A 24,214-nucleotide genomic window follows, 5' to 3' on the forward strand; every position below is an offset into this window, starting at 1 on the left:
CATGGTAGATGTCGTTGGTAAATAGCCCCCTGAGAAGACATGTGGTTACTAGTAAAATACTAAATCCCACAAAGATTAAAGAAAATAAAAGAGAATCGAGAAACATTGGCTTCGAGGCTGACATGTTGATCATTTCCAAGTTCCCTTACAACCTCTTTTTCACCTCAAGTTTGAGTGTGACCTCTGAGCCTCTGACAGCTTTGTAAGACTAAAGTTCACTGAAATTAAGCCCTGTCGAGCAAGGTTAGTATTTGAATGGGTGACCTCTAAATATACGACTTGCGGTCAGAAAATTTTATTTTAACGTGTGGGAAACGGAATGTGACGCGTGCACAAAGTACTGTTTGTAAAAACCGGTTCGGACCGGTTGCGTGAGCATGAGGTTGACAGAGAGAGAGAGAGAGAGAAATTCGCTCTGTGAGAGTGATTTTGCATTAAAAAAAGTGTTGTGACTTGTTAGATATCTGTGACCTGTTGGTTTTCTAAGCTTGTGTTTACAAATAAATTCCAACATCTGGCACCCCTAATGGGACTCGTTCCAAAACATGGCGTATTTACAAGCAAATGTGAAGCAGCTAAAGGCGAATCTGGAGATAGTGAAATTGATGAGGACAAAAACCAAGGACGCAATCGAAAGCGGACGAATTGACAGGATGAAGCACCAAAGGGAGACTTTGGAACCGATTTACAAGGCTATCAACAATATCAAACTACAAGTTACTGGGCAGAAGCTCGTAGAAGGTGAGACAGTGAGCGATATTATGAACGATAAGTTTACCGAAGAAATCAAAGTGAAACTCGAACAGTTAGACGATGACATAGTGACGCTGGCAGCCCATACAAAGGAAATCGAGAACAGATATGAGGCCGACCAGATTCAGAAAGAGCAAACAGTGGCTCGGCAGAGACAGGAACAGTTGGAATTTGAGAAGGAACAGCTCGAGTTGAAAGCGAAATACCAGAATGACCACGGTGCAACAAAAGTGACCAAAACCCAAGTCAAGCTACCGAAGCTTGTGTTGACAAAGCTTAATGGGAAGCTGGAAAACTGGTTGTCGTTCTGGAATACTTTCGAAGTGGAAGTGGATTCTGCAGACCTACCAGCTGATACAAAATTTTCGAACTTGAAAGAAATGATTGAACCAAAGGTTCGGTTGGCGATCGATGGATTGCCACTCACGTGAGGGGTATGTGCAATCGCTTGAGACACTGGGGAAAACAACAGAATGCTAGTCAATGGTGAGAGGAGTGCTTGATAAATTGCCCGGGATCATGGCCGATCTAGTGCGAGGAAAGCCAGGCGGGCAGAACTGGGGATTCTGTCAGCTTGTGGTTGCGTTGCAGGAGTAGCGAACCATCCACCCAAGGTCACAGGCAACAGAAAAGTTTCCAAGCTCAAGGGTACTCACCTGCTCCCTATGGGTGTGTGTATTGCAGTGATCCAAGCCACAAATCTGTGAATTGCCCCACACTGTTGACAGTGACAGAGAGGAAAAGGTTTCTGGTGAGAAACACAGAGCTGACAAATGCAAAAGCCAAAGCACTTGTGCTGAGTGCGAGAAAAAATATCACACATCAATTTGTGGCAGTGCTTCTCAGGGTGGATCAGCAATGACCACCTCCCAAGGTGAAGGCGTGTGTCACCCAGTTGTGATTGTCAAGGTGAATAACATAATGTGTCGTGCTCTACTGGACACTGGGTCCTCTAGCTCTTACATCTCATCCTATCAGGTGGAACTGCTGAACATCGAGCCTGCAGAAACAGTGCCGCGGAGTCTCAAGACTATTGTGGGACTTGTCACTAAGAATGTTGAGATATATGATGTTGACATCAGTGATACTAACAAAAAAACTGTGCTTCCAGTATCTGTGACAAAGATTGACCGCAGGGAAATTCTAACTGTGGAGAACCCAAATTACCCTGAGGTTCTGGCCAAGTACCCTTCAATGGTAGCCCAGTCTCGTACCACCACTCCCGACTTCGCTGAAGCTGTTCAACAAACTCTTCATGTACAACGCTTTGGTCTCCACTGACCGCAAGGAAGATGTTACCCTGCCCAGATTCTCCACCGCTGTTCATAATAATTTGTTCACCCGAATTTCGTTTGTTCAGCAACTGGCTCACCAATCTTTCCCACTCGCTGATAGCCAGCCATCTTGATCTTAGTGTATTCTCCAGCACCAAGTATAATGTGAATAGGTAACTCCTTCTTGGTTGCTCTTTCTTCCGTATGAACTCCTTTGAGGTGGGGGAAACCACCCCCCTCCCTTGGCTAACAATCAAGCAGGCAGTTTGAAGCGTCTAGAAAGTTTGGTGGGAAGGTTGAAGAGGAACGGGCAGCTGGAGGCCTACAACAGTATCCAAGAACAACTACAAGAAGGCATTGTTGAGATGGCAGACTTACCAGTGGTGGGGAGAGAGTTCTACCTTCCTCACAAGCCAGTCATTAGGGAGAACGCAGCGACCAACAAGATGCATATAGTGTATGATGCCTCTGCACGTGCCAAGCCTACTGCACCATCCCTTAACGAGTGTCTTAATGTTGGCCCTCCACTCCAAACTCAGCTGTGGAAAGTGATTGTACGTGGCAGGTTTCATGCGGTGGCTATTGCCGGAGATATCAAGAAGGCATTCCTGCAAGTGCGAGTAAGGAAGGAAGATAGGGATGCACTTCGGTTCCATTGGGTAAACATGGAAAACCCTAAGGAGATCTTTGTGTTGCAGTTCACTCGTGTGTTATTTGGTTTAGGACCCTCACCCTTCTTTTTGGGGGGAGTGATCCAGGAGCATTTAAATGCACATCGCGAAGGAGACCCCAAGTGTGTGAGCGAAATTGAAAATGGGCTCTACGTGGATGACCTGTTGTCTTGGGACCAGAGTGTTAGTGAAGCGCGTGAAATGAAGGAGAAGGCCTCTAATTTGTTTAGATCTGCTCACTTCATCTTACACAAATGGAACTAAAATGCCAGGGAGTTAGAACTTGACCATGAAGTCAGTGATCAGTCACTAACTTACGCAAAACAAGAGCTTGGAATGAAGCCTGGAAAGTGTGGTCTACTTGGCTTGAAATGGGATAAGGACTGCGATACAATTGGAGTAGAATTCCCTGTGGAGTTGTCAGTTCCCACTAAGAAGGGTATCCTTAGTAAAGTCGCCAAGATCTATGACCCCCTCGGGTTTGCCACTCCAGTTACCCTGCACGGAAAACAATTGTATTGAGAGGCTTGTGATGCTCAGTGTGCCTGAGATGAGATGCTTCCTGAGGAACTTACAGTTAGATATCAGAAGTGGGAGAAGAATCTTCCCCGATTGTTAGATGTGCCTAGAACCCTGGTAATAGCAGGGGAGCAAATTGAAGAGATCTCGCTTCATGCATTTGGTGATGCGAGTGGACGGGGAGTAGCTGCGGTAGTCTATGCTGAGGTGAAACAAGGGTCCTGCATTACACAAGGTCTTGTTGCAGCCAGAAGTCGCCTTGCTAAACAAGGATTAACCATTCCTAGGTTGGAATTGGTGTCTGGCCACATGGCAGTTAATTTGATCAAGAATGTGTCAGACGCATTGGTTGGTCTCCCAGTGACCTCGATGACTGCTTGGCTAGACAGCTCAGTAGCTCTGCACTGGATACTGAAAGGGGGAGATTTCAAACAGTTTGTCGGAAATCAAATCTGTAAGATCAAAGAACATGAGGCTGTTGAGTAGAGGCACATCCCATCTGGTGAAAGCCTGGTGGACCTCGCCAGTAGAGGAGGGCTAGTGACAAAAGAAAATACCCTTCGGTGGAAGGGACCAATATGGCTCAGTGACCCATTACAGTGGCTATCCAGAATTCATTTGTAACCAAGGTGTCACAGGAGGCTGCTGCTGAGATGAAGCCCATGAAACAAGTGTTTGCACTGGCTAAAGAAGAAAATGATGAGATGGATACTCTTCTTCTAGGATCATCCATAGGGTGTGTGCTGAGAATAGGTGTATGGATCAACCGGTTCCTTTATAATGCATCTCATCATGCTGGAGAGGCTAAGAGGGCCATTGACCACATTGGAGATACAGAGGCAGAAGACATTTTGGGAGAAAAGAGTTCAGAGGCGAGTAGAGGGGATAAATGCCTTTGAAGAAGACAGACAGCGCTTAAACCTGCAGTCTAATGCTGACGGCGTGCTTGAATGCAGGGGTCGTATCCAGGGACATTATCCAGTTTACATGTTGGACAAAAGCATTTGTTCCAAGAAGATAGTTGAAGAAGCTCACCTTGCTACACTGCCTGGTGGTGTTAGTCTGACCATGACCAATGTGCGAGATCAGTACTGGATACAGCGACTGAGGAGACTGATGAAGCAAGTTGTGAAAGCTTGTTTCCACTGCAGACGTTTCCATGCTGTGGCCTGTGCTGCACCACCTGTAGCCCCTCTTCCGGAAGACAGAACAGAAGGGACAACCCCCTTTCAGGTGATTGGTGTTGACTATGCTGGCCCTTTGACTTACAAAGTCTCTAAGAAGCAGCAAGGGAAAGCCTACTTGCTCCTGTATTCCTGCAGTCTTACCCGTGTAATACACCTTGAGCTACTACCAACCCTTGAGACGCAAGATTTCATCTGGAGCTTCAAGAGGTTCATTGCAAGGCGAGGAAGGCCCCGCAGGGTTTATTCTGACAATGGGCGAACCTTTACTGAAGCTGCTAAATGGTTGCAGAAAGTTATGAAGGATGAGTGTTTCCATGACTTCCATGCCAGGAGTGACATTACTTGGCAATTCAACCTCAGTCGAGCACCGTGGTGGGGCGGTCAGTTTGAGCGCCTCATTGGCTTAGTGAAGCAAGCATTACAGAAGAGCGTCAGCCGTCGGTCCCTTAACTGGCGGGAATTGAGCGAGATAATAACAGATGTAGAAGTGGCTCTCAATGGAAGGCCCCTGAGCTATGTTGAAGATGACCACCAACTTCCGGATCTGACACCCAACTCTCTACTGTACCCACAGTCCAACATAATACCAGATCTTGACGCCCATCATATTGATGAACACGATCTAAGGAAGAGAGCCAAACACCTTCGACATTGTAAGCAGATTATTTGGAAACGGTGGTCTACAGAATATGTTAGAGGTCTGCGAGAGCGACATAACGGTTACCTAAACCACCAGAGCAAGACCCTTACTCTGAAACCTGGTGATGTTGTCATAATCAGAGGAGATGACAGTGACCGGAATAAGTGGAAGCTGGGTGTGGTCAAAGAGCTTATTGAGGGAAGAGATGGGCTCGTAAGAGCGGCCAAGCTTCGTGTTGGAGGGGGAACACTAGAGCGTGCGGTGCAACAGTTATACCCCCTCGAATTGCAATGTGATTGACCAAAGGAACTACAAGTTCAGCTGAACGCAGATGCGCCAACATTTAGGCCAAGAACGGCTCCCTCAACCGCGGTGCGGTTGCGCATTTAGGAAGCTTTGATGGATGATGACTGAACTGCTGAGGAACTGTTCATTTGCCTACTGTGAACTTTGTTTGAACTTTGCTGACATTATGTTTGTATGTACTTGTACCGGTATTCATCCGTCTTTCAGTGATGAATAGGGGAGGGTGTGGGAAACGGAATGTGACGTGTACACGAAGTGCTGTTCGTAAAAACCGGTTCAAACCGGTTCCATGAGCATGAGGTTGACAGAGAGAGAGAAATTTGCCCAGTGAGAGTGATTTTGCATAAAAAAACTGTTGTGACTTGTTAGATATCTGTGATCGACCTGTTGGTTTTTTAAGCTTGTGTTTACAAATAAATTCCAACAAATGCTCAAAAATGCCAATACTAAGCAAGGTACAGATTTTGTTAGTCTGCTTTATGCAAAACATATTGATGCAAATTAAATACATGTAAATATAATTGATACACAGTTTTTAGGAAGAGAAAGAGAAGTAAAACACCCGCCTGGTATGTTCAACTTGGCTATACCATGCTGATGAGGCTCATTAACAGGCTGAAACAGCTGATCACGGCTGCCAATTGACTGGGTGAAATGGCTGTGGGCATGCGCAATGTGTTGGGCACACCAGGTTGGTGTTCATATGGTGTGTCACCTTCAGTTGTTTATTTTTTCATTTGAAACAATACTGTATCATTATTGATGCATTTATAATATCTTTTAGGGGGTGGGGGAGAGCTCAAGAAGTGGTTTCATAGTCATCCTAATCAGACATCTAAAGTCAGGTGATATACTTGCCTTTGTTTAGGACCACCTGCAACGAACAAAAAGAAGCGTGATAAAAAAATAAAATCAAAACAAATTCATTATTTTTAATGGCATTTTTAGCAATACATATGAAACATTATAGTGCTAGCTCTCTTGTCTCCTTAGAAAGGAAAGAATGTGCAAGATACCTTGGTGTCCTCATTGATTCAAACTTATCTTGAACGCATTAATTATATCACAATATATTTTCACCAAAATCAGCAAATTATTAGGTAGCCTTGCAAGAATAAGGCATTATTGTCCTTTCTACCACTTTATTGAACATGTATCAATCTCTTGTACAACCTTACTTGTCCTATATTATAACTGTCTGGGGCCAAGCTGCTCCGACAAATTTGGAAAAAGTTTTGATAAAACGTTCCCTTTGTTTGTTTCATTTCAAACCCTTTAGATGATATATACCTGCTGTACCTTGTTCAAATTATCAAATGTTCTTCCTCTTAATCTTCTTTATTTTACAACAATTTGTCTTAACATTATGCATGATGTATTAAATAATGTAAATTTTGCCTCCAAATATTTCCAACTTATTTACTTATGAATGTAAGACAATGATTAACATATATCAAATACAAGATGTTACAAATGAACCCACTGGAAACTCGGAAAAATCCGAGCCCCAGATGGGATTCGAACCCACGACCCTCTGTGATCTAGTACAGATGCTCTAACCACTGAGCTACTGGAGACTTTATGGCTGCGTGATGCAGCTCGAGTCAAATACCCACATTTCACCCTTGCTCACCATAGAGTCTTCAGTAGCTCAGTGGTTAGAGCATCCGTACTAGATCACGAAGGGTCGTGGGTTCGAATCCCATCTGGGGCTCTGATTTTTCCAAGTTCCCAGTGGGTTCATTTGTAACACCTTGTATTTGATATATGTTATTTACTTATTCTTCAAAAAGACATCATCACAATACACGATTTTCTGTGGCTGGCAATTTCTATCTTAAGAATTTGAGAATGGACCATTTGAACCTCCTTCTCACATAATGGTGCTTGTTCAAATTATCTTAAGAATTTGAGAATGGACCATTTGAAAACTTCCTTCTCACATAATGGTGCTTGCTCAAATTATCAAATGTTCTTCCTCTTAATCTTCTTTATTTTAAAACAATTTGTCTTAATATTATGCATGATGTATAAAATAATGTAAATTTTGCCTCCAAATATTTCCAACTTATTTACTTATTCTTCAAAAATACATCATCACAATACACGATTTTCTGTGGCTGTTCTATCTTAAGAATTTGAGAATGGTCCATTAGAAAACTTCCTTCCCACATAATGGTGCAAAGATATGGAATAGTATTCCTGACAGTGATCATGCTCTACCTTAAAATATAAATTTAAGGATGCAGAATCGGCTACTGAATATTTTCATACAGTAGAGAATACTTATGTTGCCTTGCATAATTAAATTAATTATTAATTTTAATTATCTAGTAAATATTAAATTTAAAGTTTTTGGTTTAATTTTAATCAAACATTAATTTGTTTTACATGTATTTTAAATGTACACGTACCTTTTTTGTAATATACATACATGTATACTGACTGTCATTTAAAAAAAAAGGATGAGATGGCAGGACGCAGTCACAAGGGACCTGTCCGGAATAGCTTTTGAGGAGGCTGTGATGCTAGCAAAGGCTGTATGTTGATGTTTGTGTATCTGTTCTCTTTATTGTTGTCTCAGACTCTATTTTTATTGTAATCTTTTACTTTTCCTCCCTGCCTCAATCAGCTAGCTACGCTATCTTGCGAATAAGGATCAAAGAAAAATGTACATGAAAGGTGACAGTTGAAATAAAGGATAAAAGAATAATGCAATTTTATTCAGTAACTTCTGCAAAGAACTGTCACAAGTCTTATAAAAAATACAGGCAAAACAATTTTATGAAAAGAGGCCGAAATTATGTTAATGGTTGAAAGCTGCAAGGCAAAACCTAATTGCTGGCAAATCTCATATACCAAATGGAAGCCATCAAACCTTTAATTAATTCTGACTTATAACTGCTTAATATAAGTTACCCTTCAGTACTCACTTGCAGCAAGATCCAGCTGATCCCATGCCCTCATATTAAAGTTAAGATGTATCCTGAGTATTGTTTTCTAACAATAGGCTATTCATATCAAAACTGTGGGGTATTGTGAGAAAACAGCACTTAGGATACATCTTAACTTTGGGGGGGGGGGGGCTTCGTAAATCTGGACACTGTTTAGTTATGATAACAATAATTATTATAAGTTGGTCTTTGATACTTACTCATTGCAAGGTCCAGCTGATCCAATGAATCAGGATGTAGAAAGAAAAGAGTCGGTCCAGTGGTCACCACAAGATAACTTTTGTATGTATCATCAAACACAAGAAGAATAGTATCACCACTCTGAAAGCTGTTGAAAAGACAAAATTAGTGGTACTTCAAAACATAATTAAATGTTTGGTGTTGAAGTTAGTGATCAACACAAAATTAAGACAAAATCCATAATATTACGTTTGAGGACCTACTCATTTTCAGGCCACATTTTTTCGACTCAGACTAAATAATAAAATAATGTTATTTTAACTGGGAAAAACAGGGAACAGTAACTCACAGAAAATGAGGTAATTTATTTTCTGATATCTTCATTATAAGCAACAAAACCAAACTTTGAAATTTAGTGTACCATACCTATTAACAGAACTCCCTAAATTGGACAACAATAGTCTGTGTGCATGCTATCTGAGAGATTTATGAAAAAATCTTACTTTTTGAGTGAGATTTTATCTGATTTGGATGCGGTGGGTTCTTGAGTATATGATTGCATCTGGATCTGAAATAACAATAAACCCAAGGCTCTGTGAACTAACTCACTTACACTGTGAATGTATCAGCTACATGCTGTCCATGTGAATGGATTTGTGGATAATCATCCACAGTCAGCTAAAAGTTGTCTATAACACATTTGCCTTAACAACTAGATCTGACTGCAAGTTAACAGAATGTAGTCTTAACCACTCAGTCTGCTGCACATGACTATAAAAGAAGTGAAAACCTCACATAGCATTTTCGCTCATGTGACCAGAGACCATGGTCATTTTCCATTTACCAGAAAATCTCAGAACTTTCGAGGGAAATTTTCATCCACTGCCCGGTGAGTGTGATTTTGCGTGACAAAATTCAAAAATAGCCATGAATAGCCGCAAGACCTCGCGAATGAAACACAGATTTCCATCAGACACTTCCCAATGAGAAAACAGAACTAAAGGGTACCTTTTCAGAAGTTCCTTTTTCCTGGAAATTTTCCATTGCCGAACGAACCAAAAAGTTGTGTTCAATTGAAATATTTCCAGAGCAGGAAAATAATCTTTTTGATAGACAACTACTCATGACAAACTTGTTATTTACAATGAACATGTTCTTACAGTATTAGGTTGAAATATTAAAGTTGGCTATGCTAGCCAAGAATAAGCAACACACACAAACTCAATAGCATCTTGATAATTGGTACTAGACTATCAATATTTGCGCAATTGCTGAAATTGTGGCCATAACTGCAAGGATCATGGCTTTACTTGACTATGAACATTATTATCATCATCATCATCATCATCATTATTATTATTATTATTATTATCATTATTATTACTATTATTATCATTATTATTACAGTATTATTATAATTAGTAGTATCATTATTATTATTATTATTATCATTATTATTATTATTATTATTATTGTTATTACCAGACAACTTTTATTGACTATCAACTGTATTCTAGACATGACTCTTGTCGGGGTCACATGTTCAGTGTGCGGATGACCTTGATTACAATAATAATTTAAGGAAGTAAGTCACATTGATGACCTGAGATAAGCAGCTGATAGTCACAAGATTAATATAATATTATTGTAACCAACCAAACAGATAAAAGGAACATTACAAGGTGAATTACACCAGCACGAGGCTTACTTACCAGCTGTCAAGCATAGAATAACTCGCTTTTTAATACAGTGAGCAGTATCAGCGCCATTTCACAGAGCAAGTTAACGGGAATTATGACAACGAATAAAAGTCATTGTCACCTTCATCTTCATTATCCATCAATTTGGGCAAATTGCTGAATGTTTAACTTTTAGTCATAGCTCATAAAGATCTACTAACAATTATTAGGTCTTAATTAAAGCAATGAAATGCTTATTAAAATAACTGTCAGTTAATTTGACTCATACCTTTAATTTAGCTCTATTAATTTTTATAAATTTAAAGCACATTTTAGAACACTTTGGCTTCCCTTATTGTTTCCTTATGTCTGCATTGTAATTACAAGCATACATTAGTTTTGCTATACAATATAATTGTTCTTACCAATTGCAGCTGCTGTTGAAGTATTCTTATTTCTTCTTCTTTTTCGGTCAAAGCCTAGAAACAGAAATTTAAACCAAAAATTAATTTAAAACAATTTCGCTGATTTCCATGAAACCTGGGTTGCAGAAAACCACCTTGCATATCTCATTTGCACCTGACAATGTGTCTTGTGCCGCCGCCTAATTCCTTTAAACTGAATTATTTTTCTGCAATCCTGCACCTTCCTTCCCTTTAAAAAGGGCAACTGGAACACAGGTTTGGGTACATTAATTTGAGTTTGAATTTATTTAGCTACATGTACTACCCTAACAGTAACTTGAGTTTGTTCAAGATGCTACAACTTCTTACTTGTTCCAACTTGAAATAGATCTGCACCCATAACCTTATGTAATAACTACATTTATTATTCCACTATCACGCCATTTTACCATATTTGGTCAAGAGAACGCACAAAATACGAGACTGTAATACACTGCAGTGTCCCATTCTAACCGGTTTAGAACAGAGCAAATGCGGATGGAATGGGACTTTTTCAATGAAAGAAATAATTTGTTTCAACATGATTCAAAGCCTGAAAATTTAGCTTGTCATTGCTTGTCACTCGTCACTCTGTTTATTCCATCAAAAAAAGATCTTTGGCTGGATTTTTGTGTTGTTTACATCGTTTGCATGAGCTCTGAAGGACAGATGCTGCATTGTTTTCAAAACACTCTTACCAAATAAAATTGAAGCAAGATAATGTACTACAGACAGTACAAAATATCTCGCAACATCCAGAACTATGTATGTTAGGGGTTACTTTTCAGGAAAATTGTAGGTTCTCCATTCATGTCAAGAATAAGTGGGCCACACATAACAAAGTGTCTATACATTCTAAGAACTCTAAGGAAGGAAGGAAGGCGGCGCGGCCCGGTATTGTCAAGCGGAGATGGATAACTTATTCAGCACTTTAGTTTTGCCTAAGCTTATGTACGGAATATCGGTATACGGTTCGTCTCCACCAGAACTTAATACCACACAATGTTTCCTTGATCGTTGTCAAAACCTGTTTCCATTATTAATAGGCCACTTGCACTAAGAGGTCATGTGACCAATTTGCTTCCTTTAAACAATGAGTTGGAACCTTGCTGATGCAAAAAATTGACAGAGCACATAAAAATTAGCTTACACCCGAAATTTGAGTGGAAACGCATTTAAGGAAGATATTTTATGGCACTTTGATTTTTCAACATTTAGCAGTATGATTTGTATTGGCCGCCATGTTGGAGGGCATACTCTTGCCCTCCAATATGGCAGCCAAAACTACTTTTTGCTTATATCTTGTTAAACGTTTAATAGTTACGTTCAGATGTGCTGTAAACGTTAGCACATAATTTTTTCAACATCCTCCTTGAAGTTTAAGTGCAAAGCTTGTGTTCAGAAAGAAGTAATTCATAATTTTAAAAATCACATTTCGGTCACGTGACCAGCGAGGAACTTACTCATTTTAAGAAAATGGTGCGGGTTTGAAAAACCAAATCACTATTATTATGTTTAAGATATGACCCACTAATCGTTTTTCGAAGGCAAAATCATATAGCTTTCATTTTCATGAAAACTATGTCACATGACCTCTTAGTGCAAATGGCCTATTGCTTAGGAGAGTCCGATAAAGGTATTTTCAAGAAATTAAGCGAGTGGAAACATCATCCTTTACATCACTCCCTTCCTCCCCTGCTACACTTAAGCTTAGACAAGTCATTAGCCTACATTTCCGATTTGTAATACTGAGCGTTTTAAAAATGCTTTTATTAACAGACTTAGTTTTCATTACAATTTAGATATTAGTAGTTAATGTATATTTTGCACTTTTTAAAGTATTTAATAGTAACTTATATAATCAATGTAACACTTGATATGTATTTTACCAGTGAAATATTAAAAGACTACTACCAGTACCACTACTAATGGTTTAACAGTCACATAATACTCTCGTACATTTTGCTCATTGCTCATATTTTTCCTCGCCCCTGCGGGGCTCAGAAAAATACTACGCAACTCGCAAAATATCCATGCATGTTACATGTTAAATAATCGAAAAAGAAGTATAGCATTGAAAAAAGAGGAGGCTGTTTCACTGGCATGTACTAAAACCAGGAACACCGGAACACTCTGGAACACCCTGGAAGTAACCCAAAACCCTCAATTTGGCTAACCCTAGGCCTAAAAACCAACTTAAGGCCTAGCTAGGCCTAGGGTTAGCCAAATTGAGGGTTTTGGGTTACTTACAGGGTGTTCCGGAGTGTTCTGGGGTGTTCCGGTGTTTCGGGGTGTTCCGGAGTGTTCCGGTGTTCCTGGTTTTCATACATGCCTGTTTCACTTGAGGACCCACAGACTATTAAGACAGACTCAGATCTCCTTGAGAAGAACATAATCATAAGGGTTGGTTTTGTTCTGGAATTTTATTTCAGTTTGTAGTAACGGCATTAGATTGCATTTGATTTCAATGGGTTTGTATTTATAATAAATCCATGAAAAGATCAACTTCAGTAGATAGGTTGAAGTAATTAATAATTGTGATCTAATTGTCATGAGCCTCAAATCCATTGAAAATTTCCCAAAAGGCAATTTTTCTATGGATAGATCAGTAGACAGAACAAATTAAAATTAAAGGATTCTTAATAGGCTGACAAGCACAAGGCATTTGGAAAAATGCCCTGACCTTAAAAGGGCAAAGGAAGATTAAATAAGTGGGGTTTAACAAGCACTCATCTCATATAACAAGGCTGAGCACAAGTATTAAAATGATGGAGTTAATCTGACATAGCCATGTAAAGGCCATGGCAGATTGAAAAACTCCATCAGCAATCACATTCATAATTTTTCGTATACCTAATTAATATGCCTTTGAAAGCAATAATTAGATTGCATTATTCATTAATTAACTCATTAGCTCTTGTTCTTTTGACTTCACTTATAGCTCCAGGAAAATCTTAGTCCAAAATAATTTTAAAAGTAAAAAAAAAAAAAGTAAAGTGGTGCATTTATATAGCGCCGTTTCACTAACGTCTCAAAGGCGCTTTACAATGATATTTTTACCCCCAGCGGACCGGAAGCACATACAGGCGCAAATTGCAGCCGCTTCTAAGCAGTCCATGCATGCTGGTACTCATTTTACCAACCTCGGAAGGATGGAAAGCTGAGTGAACTTTAGCGGGAAAGAAGATCGCCACATATTCCAGTCTCGGTAGAACCGAGAATGGAACCTGGGACCTTAGGGTTGGAAGGCAGAGATCTTACCACTGCGCCAACCCCTCCGAGTGATTATTATGTAAAGGATATTACATGGCTGCACGGGGATACAAATTTTATCTTCAAGGTGATAGTATGCACTTACTCATGAGAGAAAAATTGGTATCCCCAAGCACCCATGTACTTTTCTGTTTTTATACAGAGACTGAAGAAATGTCCAGATTATAAACAACTTGACTGTTTAATCCATTTTTGAAATGGTGTGGTGGTCACCAACTACTATTTAACATAGTAGAGAACAATTATTTATTGTTATTATTATTATAATTATTTTAATACAGTATCTTACAATAAAGGGGAAGCTCGCACTTTTATTGGCTTCAAAAAATCGTGTTAATTACCATGACAACACCTAAATCCTCACAATATCTTCACTCCAAGAAGTGAATCTTGATAAATATGATATTTTAGTAAAATGCAAAATTCTAGTATTTCATCAGTATAATAAATGGGGTTTTTCTAATGCCAGCCAGAATAATGAAGAAATTATTCTGAGCATCCAACCATGGCAAAATGAAAACTAAATGAATATAATTAAATGGCTACTGGTCCTTACATTCTTGAGGACCGGAATCGTCTGGGTGAAGTTCTCCTTCTTCTCAAGTATTGCAGCATCATTTTCACACCTAAAACTATAAATCATGCTATCATTAACCCTTTCACCTTAAGAGTGACACTAAGAGTTTACCTTCACGATAATTAACTCGTCAATGCCGGCACCAGTTCAGGGGTGAAACCTGGCTATATTGTCTGCATAACTGGCGGTTCCGTTGTTGTGGAACGCGATCTCGAGATCTTGAGTGGAAAGGCCACAAGAAGGCTGGCTGGTAGTTAACAAAGTGACTTAAAATAATTCAGAGATTTAAGAATGTGAGAAACTCTTAGCTACCTTAAGACCAGTAGAATATATCATTATTATAAACAATTATTGGATGAGGTTTTTGTGATATCCGGAATAATCAAGGTCAAGGTAAGTGTTATCAGCTGAAGCCGAAGGCTGAGGCTGATAACACTAACCGAGACCTTGACTATTCCGGATATAACAAAAACTGAATCTAATAATTGTTTTATTATACATTGTTTTGAAGAAAATAACGACAAATGCATTATCGCAGCGATCACAGTTTATTTTCAAACACATTGCTCTTGGAAATCATGCATTGCGTGCGCAACCTACAGATTAGTGAATAATCTGTAGGTTGCGCTGTTTCCCAGAATTAACTGTAGGCTTTTAGCCAATGAGAAGACAGATGGTGACTACAATGTATAATAATAAATATTATATGTTAGTTATTATTCCAAACTTACACAATGCTCATATGCAACTCTGCACAGTTAAGTACATCCCTCATAAACATGATCACAAAATTAAATAAGGAAATGAATGGGTTTAATACTAAAATAAAATGCATTGGATAAAAATTGATAAAAGGGAATTGCAATAACTATTAACAATAATATTTTGTAATGTTTGATTCATCAAACCTCATCAGATCATTACTTTGATTGTAATAACTTTAGAATTACTCTGTGACTGGTTAGTCGACAATGCAAGGACATTACGTAACTACATGTATGCATTACAAGCAGGTGAAACTTGAACTGGGGTTCACCCATGAAAAGAAGAGAATGCCTAACAAAACACTCTTCATTACACTATCTATGAAAATAAATGTGCCTATGCACCCTGATGTCAAAGAGCACTATTTTGGGGAATCAAAGCAAGCTATATGTTTACAGAAAACAACACAGAAGTCATCATCCTTGATTATGAGGGACAGCAGTAGCTTGTAACAGGCTGGAATTAACAAAGCCATTTCGGATAAAGTTGAGGAGCCTAGTCTCAACAAGAAGGGTGGGAGCCTCCGGTTCAAAATACCACATGCTTGGGGATGATGCTTAACACAACACCCCTTAGGTAAGTCTATAGCTAGCATGCATTCATTAATTTTGTTATGACCAGAAAATCAGCTGACCTCACTGGCTCTGTTTGCTGCTCTTGATCGGTTAAATTTTTCTTTATCTTTAAATCCTGCATTTGTGGTTCAACTTGTAATACTGCAAGTTTTCTTAATCGTGCCTCCAAGAACTCATCCCAATAATTGTTCAGTATAAAACGTTCAGGTTCTTGAATTTTTGCATTTGTGTGTGGTACAGCTGAGGATTGCAAGTTTATAAATAAATAATCTTTGTTGTGATTATAAGCATGACTAAGTAATATCTGATTCAGAGATTCCAACCCTGCAGCTGTCAACTAAAAAAGGGAGATTTCAGGTGCGACATACACACGTGTAGCCCCTAGGGAGGTCCTGGGAAAATTTAAAAGATATGTGCCCCAAAGATGCCATTTCCTGCATTTTGAGATCACAGTCAATGGAAAATAGAGGAAAGAAAAAATTTTCTTTAGAACTATAGCTAAAGTGCTGTAGGAAACAAGGTTTCAAAAACCAGCCTGAGGAGAATATTAAGCAAAAACAGGAGGCTACAAATATTCACCAAAAGGGGAGGATTCCAGCGAAAATGGGAGGGTTGGAATCTCTGCTGATTGCTAAGTTTTATTCATTTTTAAAATTATTAATTAACCCTTTCTGTCCTAAGAGTGACATTTATAAACAGGGTTTTTTATTCAGTTTAACACCAGACAAGTTTACTCATCAATCGTGAATGGGGTCCTGTTAAGGGATGAAAGGGTTAAAGACAACGTCAAACAAACTACATGTATGTGTATGAGGAATTTTGAACGTTATTAATATAATTACTCACTGCCTTTGTCATAGACTGTTAACTGAAGACAAAATGCTACATTTATCATTTACTTTCCACAAGCTAATTTCCAGTTCAAAAGTTTAAAAAACGGACAGTTTTTCTGGGTCACTAACAATAATCATGAAGACAAAACTCTGTGCCAGCTAGCCAGTCCAAGCTACATGTAGATGGTGTCCAAACACTGAAATCAAATGGCATTACAATTATGGATGCCCATGAGACATCATCAAGCCGGAATGACATGACTAGGATGTGTTCTCCTTTGTCGAATGCAACAAATAATAAGTATAATAATAATAATAATAATAATAATATTATTATTATTATTATTATTATTATTATTATTATTATTAGTATACAGTACAGTACATATATGGATGCTGTGTAAATAAATAAATTAAGAATAACACTCAGCGTGTGAACATGAAACCTACTCTAATGTACAATGGTATTATATAGCTGCAATGATAACACTAATTAATTAAGATTAAGTTGTGAGATGTAAAACAAAAAACTCCAACCAGTACCTTCAGCATCAGCATTGAATTCGAAAATTCTTTTTAATTCTTGCTTCTTGGCATTTTCTCTGCCTGAGATCACTGCACTTTCCTTAATACCAGCATACTGTTGCATTACTGTTAGATCAGTTTGGTTACCGTGTACTCCAAGGATTTCTAGGTGCAGGCCTGTATCAAGTCTCTCACTCTCTGGCTGTTGTTCAACCAAGCCATTTGCAGCTGCCGCTTGAGAAGTAAAGCTCTCTGATAAATAATAATAATAAATTTTTATTATAACAAGAGCAAGAACCAGAAATTTACCCAGTACTTGAATGTTCAATCTGTTCAAGAATTGTCCTGAATATTGAATGAACATGATATGGGCTGATGTGCTGAACACTTTTTCCAAGCTTTAATGACTTGAAATGATCTTCTTGATGAAAACACTTCTTATCGACTTTACATGAACTTAGTTTTATTGTGGCAATGTTCAGTCAGTTCATAATATTGTGCAGGTGTTGTTACAGCACAATAAAATATTTAGCTGGTGTACTTCTGTATACCTCTTAAAATATACCTCTTATTCCCTGACAGCAGACCTTCAAGGACAGCTACTTTGACAAACTATTCACCCTTCACAACCAAGTGTCTTGCTCCTACCCTCTAATAGGCTCAGCAGTGGATATTTTAACATATCATTAAAATTACTTCATGATGTTAAGGGAACTGAGCAAGTACAAGTACTGTTCAAAGGGGATGGCCACAACAAACTTAAGGGAACTCCTTTAACAGAAACACCACCCTGGAATAGACCAACTCATTATAGAGACAAAAGAGACTTTAAGATCTGCGACCGTGATGTCAACGAAAAGGTCACTTCAAAACACTACTTTGCTCTACCGCAAGTAAATGAACGAAAGTATAATGAAATGAATCATAGTATTGAACTGCGGATATGAAATCAAGTGAAGCTATGATCCTCACAGTTATGAACTATGCAATTTTAGCAATTGCACAGAGAAGCCTGGAAATTCATCACTCAATTGCATAGAGAAGCCTGAAAAATTCATTCATCAGGGGAAATTTGAACCCACATTAATGACCAGCTCCAGTGGCTTCATAGCTCTGAGTGAGTTCGTTAGAGCATTGAACCCCCATTGCAAGGTCACACGTTGAAAATTATTTTTTGGCCAGGATTTAGATAAAGTATATGGTTACCATATAAAATCAAAACATGTCAAACAATAATTAACAATTCTTCACCAAAGTTCACCGACACTGAGGTGGTATTTACATACCACACAAGTTCAACAAAAAGCATTATATAACCAAAAAACTACTTTATAAAATTAAATTTGTACAATGTGGTCAGAAATTTCCAACCTCATGCGCCGGCTACTCAGACGTGAATTTAGTACTTGGCAAATCACCTCCGAGTCAGCCAATCAGCATGCATGGAGAGCACTATTCACTTGTGTGGTATATAGAGTGGTTTTCAATTGAGTGTCGAAAGTAATTAGATAATTACTTTGGTTTTGCATTACTTCACTCAGTGATTGGTTCAAAGTTCTCGCGCCACTTTTTCAACCAATCAGAAGTGAAACCAAAACCAATCGTAGCTCGTGCGTGCACATTTTCCCTCACTTTGTGTCGGTTACATGTAATTACTTCGAGATTTGATTGGTTTACTTGATTGTCTCCGTCCTTTTTGAGTGGCCAAAGTATCTACTTTTGTTTTGGTTTTACCTCTGGTTACCTTGGACTTGCACTTTCATGCAGACGCCAGGGTCAGGATCTGACCCTCAGGTTCGCATTGGTTTATATTAATTTTTTTACGAACACACAAATCAATATGATTGGTTCGCTTGACTGGTAATACTGAAGGGACGTGCTATTGCTAAGTTGCCATTGGTCCCTTTTGCAATTATCAATTTGACAGCTGGCATCTGCATGAAAATGAGATTCAAGTCCAAGGTAACCAGAGGTTTTTCACTTCTCACCACTTTAGGACTCATCTTCACCGCTTCGCGGCTCTCTCACGGCTCAAGAAAAACCACTGGGAACAGGGTATCAATGGGTAAATTAAAAGTAGTTCTCAAAATTTGGGCTGAATTTTTGAGTTGTAGCCGTAAGGGGGCGACACTTAATTAAGCAACATTCTAAAGCTAACAAAACACCAAGTAAAGTTTTCATGGTCAAGTCACGATTTTGCCATGATCCTGTACATGTGCATTTTTCAGGGCTTTTAAAAAATTTGGACGGACTTAAATCTCTAACAAATCAATAATCTAAGTCATAATGTTTATATTTCTGCAAAAAAACGATTTTCAGAAATTTCCTAGTGTTTATATTTTAATTTGCAAAAAAAAAAATAATTTTCAGACATTTCATAATTTGAAAAGACCTTTAGAGGAGGACAACGCTTAAAGAAAAACAAAACACTGAAGCAAGACTACAATCTGAGGAAGAATATCATCATTATTTTGGGCAGCCAAACATGCATGGTAGAACAGAATTCCTTGCTATTGTTTACACAGGGACAGGACACCGAAAATGAATCAGGGTCTGCTCTCTTAATAACTATTAGGGTGCAGGGATGGCGCAGTGGTGACAGTACTCGTCTCCCACCAATGTGGCCCAGGTTTGATTCCCAGACTCGGCGTCATATGTGGGTTGAGTTTGTTGGTTCTCTACTCTGCACCGAGAGGTTTTCTCCGGGTACTCCGGTTTCCCCTCTCCTGAAAAACCAACATTTGACTTGATTTGCTTTCTTTGTTAATTTCAGTTTACAGTGTCGCCAATTAGTGCTCCAGCACTAGAGCAACTAGACACTTAAATGAAGTTCCTTTCCTTTCCTTTCCTTTCATTTCACAAGACTTTAACACAAATTAAAATACGGTAGATGTAAATGATTATTTACTGTACCATGGACCATCTTCCTTAACTTGTCAAGAAGTGCTTCACACTGTTCTTTCCAACAGTACTTCTGGCCATAGAACTCTCTCAGTAATTTGATTTCTTCAAGGCACATCTTGTGTCTATTACGGACACCCTCAATTGCTTCAGCCCATTTAACTGGATCTTCTGAATCAACTATGCTGTATGCTCCCAAAGGAATGCACTTTATTGCTCTAGCAAATCCTGAATTACTCCCCACAAGAACTGGTAAACCAGCAGATAGGGCTTCAAGGGCAACAAGACCAAATCCCTCTGTTTTGGAAGGCATAATGACAAGGTCAACCTCACAAAGAAGGTGCTTCATTCCCACACGGCTGTGTACAAACTTTCTCACTGTCAGTTGGTCTTCGACAATTCCAAAATTTAAAAGTCGTTCCCTCACCTTGTCTTGCTTCCCATCTGGGGCACCAACAAACAAAAGATCATAACTTCTCCCTTTCAGCCGATGATCAGTGAACGCCTTAACAGCAATGTTGTATCCCTTCAGCTCAAAGTCCTCCTCATCACCCCGCCCACATAACAATACTTTGAAATTATCACTATCACTTTTATCATTTTGAACCAAATCACCAAATTCTCTATTAAAAAGACCTGGAACAATTTCGAAAATATCCTCACTTTTCTTACACCCCTGCAAATAGGAAGAGTAAGCTTTTTCAAGTCTTGGCCCCACTGGAACAACAAGGTCAGCACATTTGCAAAGATCAACCTCATCCCAGTGCTTCTGTTCACCCTTTGAAGTAGGATTAGCATATCCCTTGTATTTGCTGAGATCTTCAGGAGCAGTGTGGACAACATGAACCCAAGTACAATTTTCAAAGTGTGACTTTATGAATTGTACTTGTTTGCCAAGTTTCACACCGTGGCCAACTACAACATCCATTTTATGACCTTCAGGTGGGAAGCACAACCAGTCAAGTGGATCATAACCTGTTCGTTTCTTTGCATCGAGAACATTGATCCCAAAACTTCGGGCCTCCTTTTTGTCTCTATCATTACAAACACCCTCTGGAACCAAAAGAGAAACCCTAACGATCGGATGTTCAGCCAAATGAATTGCAAGCTCTCGGTTTAATGTAGACAATCCACCAGATGATGAATTCCATTCACTTCCTAACAGAGTAACATCCAGTATTTCCTTGTGTTGCGAGGAACTCTCCCAAAATTTTATCGATAGTTCATGCGACGAAGTCTCCATTCCAAGAAGATCTGCAATGATTAAAAACTGTACATGTATTGAGTATACAGCAGTAAATTACAAGTTAGATAAGAAGGAGCAACATAAGTTAATCTGTATTGTGGTCAGCATATGGCAAATTTAATACCGTTATGGTATTAAAGCCAGCTTGAGTCAATAATATTGTAAAAGGTGTGAAATTTTCATTCTTTTGATATTTTACAGAGCTCTAAGAAACTTATCAATGTTATGTCAGTTAAAGGGTTTTCATGTGACATCATGTTGGTGTTCCTAAACAATGGAACAGCGGCCATGTTGGTGTAACCCAACTAATCCTCCAGGAATTCAGCTCTGTTATTATGCAAACATTTTCTTTTGTTTCGGTGGAAAAACAAGGTTACTGATCATGTCAGTGAAAACACTCTATTGTCATCTTTTCATAGATACCTTATAAAATACTGCAAAGCTCTTTCAGTCATGAATAAACAATAAGGGCAAATATATCAGTTTGCTTGTTGAATTCCTCCATTTTGTCCAAAGATGGGAATTGGGGACTTCGGAGCCCTGAAAATAGATGATGATGATGATGATGATACTTTATTTATGTGTCAATTTAAACCTGTCACTTTTGGCTCAAATTCCCCACTCCACATATGATAGTGAAAGGCTTTGTGGGGGAATTTGATAATTACAAATAATAATAATCATCATTTTTTTATTCAGCATAGGTCTATGAAAATTTGAATCTTAATGAGATCTTATATTTGGTCACTAACAAGAACATTTGTCAAGTGAAGCTATGATCTTCGCAGTTATGAACGTAATTTTTACAATTGCGTAGAGAAGCCTGAAAAATTAAGGACTTCAACGGGGTTGACATTTTCAGGCTTCTCTATGCAGTTGTAAAAATTGCGTTCATAACTGCAAAGATCATAGCTTCACTTGGTTTCATATCTGCAGTTCTTATGTGATTCATTTCATATACCATTTCATCACGAACACTTATGAAGGAAAAGAGTTTGAAATTATGGTAATATAAGTTTTAGCTGCTGTATGTTGCTAGTTTTACTAACTGGATTCACTAAAAGGCTCACATATAGTCTCCTTAGAAACTCTGATACATGTATGTTAATAGGAAACCTTATGAACACGGGTACATTTGTGATTTATGGGCACAAGTGATGTTTTGAAAGTTCTCAAAATTACAGTTCGTGCAATTTGAGAACTTTCAAAACATTTTGAGTGACGGTCACCAATTCTGCTGCCTAAGAAAATTGTCCGGGAGCCCTTCGGGCTTCCAACATTAAAAGTTAGTAGCCTGAGTCATTTTATCAAGAGCCCAGAATTAATTAATTCCAGCTGGGATCATATTTACATGTGAGTGAGGATTAATCAAGTAAGGCGCCCATTCGGGCTACTTGTTCAGAAATTTGGTCGCTCGCACTCGCAAATAAGGCGCCCCAGGCGAGCGGGTGACCGTTAGGCAGCAACCTTGGTCACCATGAGCAAAAAAAAATTCATGATTTCTTATTACTTTATTTTATAGACACTACACTAAATTAATCCATAACTGTTTCCATAGCAACTTCAATATTGCACTCCAAAACATGTTCAGCAACTCCAGAATACAGGACCACATTCGAGACCTATGGAACTACTGGCTCGTTTGGCTCGGCAGTGGATGAAAGAACGAGTCATATATATATTGGGGTCTCTTATACTGGTGGCTTGTTTGGCTTGGCAGTGATCATGGCGAATGAGCCAGCTCGTCAGTTGAATCTCTTGATATGGCCCTGAATTCTGTAGTTAATAGCCCTCTTTTGCACAGTATAACCTATTGATGCATTCATTATTCACCAATCAGAAATGCGATATTCTTACAAACAGAGCAGTTTTCAATAATTGAGTGTCGAAAGTAATTAGCGAATTGCTTTGGTTTTGCATTACTTCACTCAGTGATTGGTTCAAAGTTCTCACGCTATTTTTTCAACCTATAAGAAGTGAAACCAAAACCAATCGTGGCTTGCGCGTGCACATTTTCCCACGCTTTGTGTCAGCTATGTGTAATTACTTCGAGTTTTGATTGGTTTACTGGATTATCTCCCTCCTTTTTGATTGGCCAATTGAAAGTAATTACTTTGGTTTTGGTTTTACTAAACGTATTATTTTGAAAACCACTCAACGTTACATACATATCAGGGTTAAATAGCTACATCTTGATTTTAGATCTTTGATTACCACAAGTAAATTTTGTTAGATGTTAGGATTTGGTGTTAGGATATGGTGTTCATTCGTTTCCCAGAGAAAGGATAAGACATAAAAAAGACCTCGCAGTACACCAGTCTGTTTAAAATCCCGGATCATTTTCCCGAGCTCTAACCTAATCCCACGGACTATGCAATAGTTATAGATTTAGATCGACCAGTGCAATTGGACCGTTCAGGAGAAGCCGATGGTAGCGACCTCTAAAGAAACTAACCTAAATCAACATCAAAGTACATGTAGCTAAAAACGCTCTTCGACATGCGTCAATAGGTTATAGAGTGCATAAGTTCTTGAATGGTACCTGCCAGTTTTGCATAAGCTTTGGTGAGGGATAAGGAAATTGTCAGCGGAAAGTCAAGGCTTCCTTGATCCCCTGGAGCTGACAAGAGCGACGTTCTTTGCACCAGCACAATAAACTCATGCAGAATTATAGCAATTCTTGCTAACTTTTCCTCTGCTTTCTTTGCGTGTTTTGTACTCGTGAACACAAGGGACCTGGGTTTGCGGGTACAAAACCCAGTGCCACCCCTCCCCTGAGGAAACCAGGGGCATAGACGCAGAGGGCAGAGTGACAGAAAGTCACCGGCACAATTTTTCGACTCATTTTAGGCTCCCTGGCACTTTTAGCTTTCAAGTTATCCCAGGAAACCAGTTCCCTTCATCTTTTAAATT

At 38.9% G+C, this 24,214-nt stretch overlaps 1 protein-coding gene across 1 annotated transcript in view; it reads right to left on the bottom strand.

Annotated features, from left to right (window-relative positions):
- The window catches only part of LOC137974412 (uncharacterized), a 27,148-nt gene extending 3,134 nt beyond the window's left edge, over positions 1-24,014 (bottom strand). The window contains exons 1-10 of the mRNA XM_068821365.1: positions 23,844-24,014; positions 21,725-21,841; positions 20,068-21,309; positions 17,173-17,406; positions 15,856-16,036; positions 14,436-14,511; positions 10,589-10,642; positions 8,988-9,052; positions 8,505-8,632; positions 6,209-6,224 (exon numbers count right to left, since the gene is read on the bottom strand). Of these exons, the coding sequence (XP_068677466.1) occupies positions 6,209-6,224; positions 8,505-8,632; positions 8,988-9,052; positions 10,589-10,642; positions 14,436-14,511; positions 15,856-16,036; positions 17,173-17,406; positions 20,068-21,298 (1,985 nt within the window). The 5' untranslated portion in view covers positions 21,299-21,309; positions 21,725-21,841; positions 23,844-24,014. The remainder of the gene's footprint in view (positions 1-6,208; positions 6,225-8,504; positions 8,633-8,987; positions 9,053-10,588; positions 10,643-14,435; positions 14,512-15,855; positions 16,037-17,172; positions 17,407-20,067; positions 21,310-21,724; positions 21,842-23,843) is intronic.
- Positions 24,015-24,214: the final 200 nt, after the last annotated feature.

The sequence above is a fragment of the Montipora foliosa genome, chromosome 10 (assembly GCF_036669935.1).
Source record: "Montipora foliosa isolate CH-2021 chromosome 10, ASM3666993v2, whole genome shotgun sequence".
NCBI lineage: Eukaryota > Metazoa > Cnidaria > Anthozoa > Scleractinia > Acroporidae > Montipora > Montipora foliosa.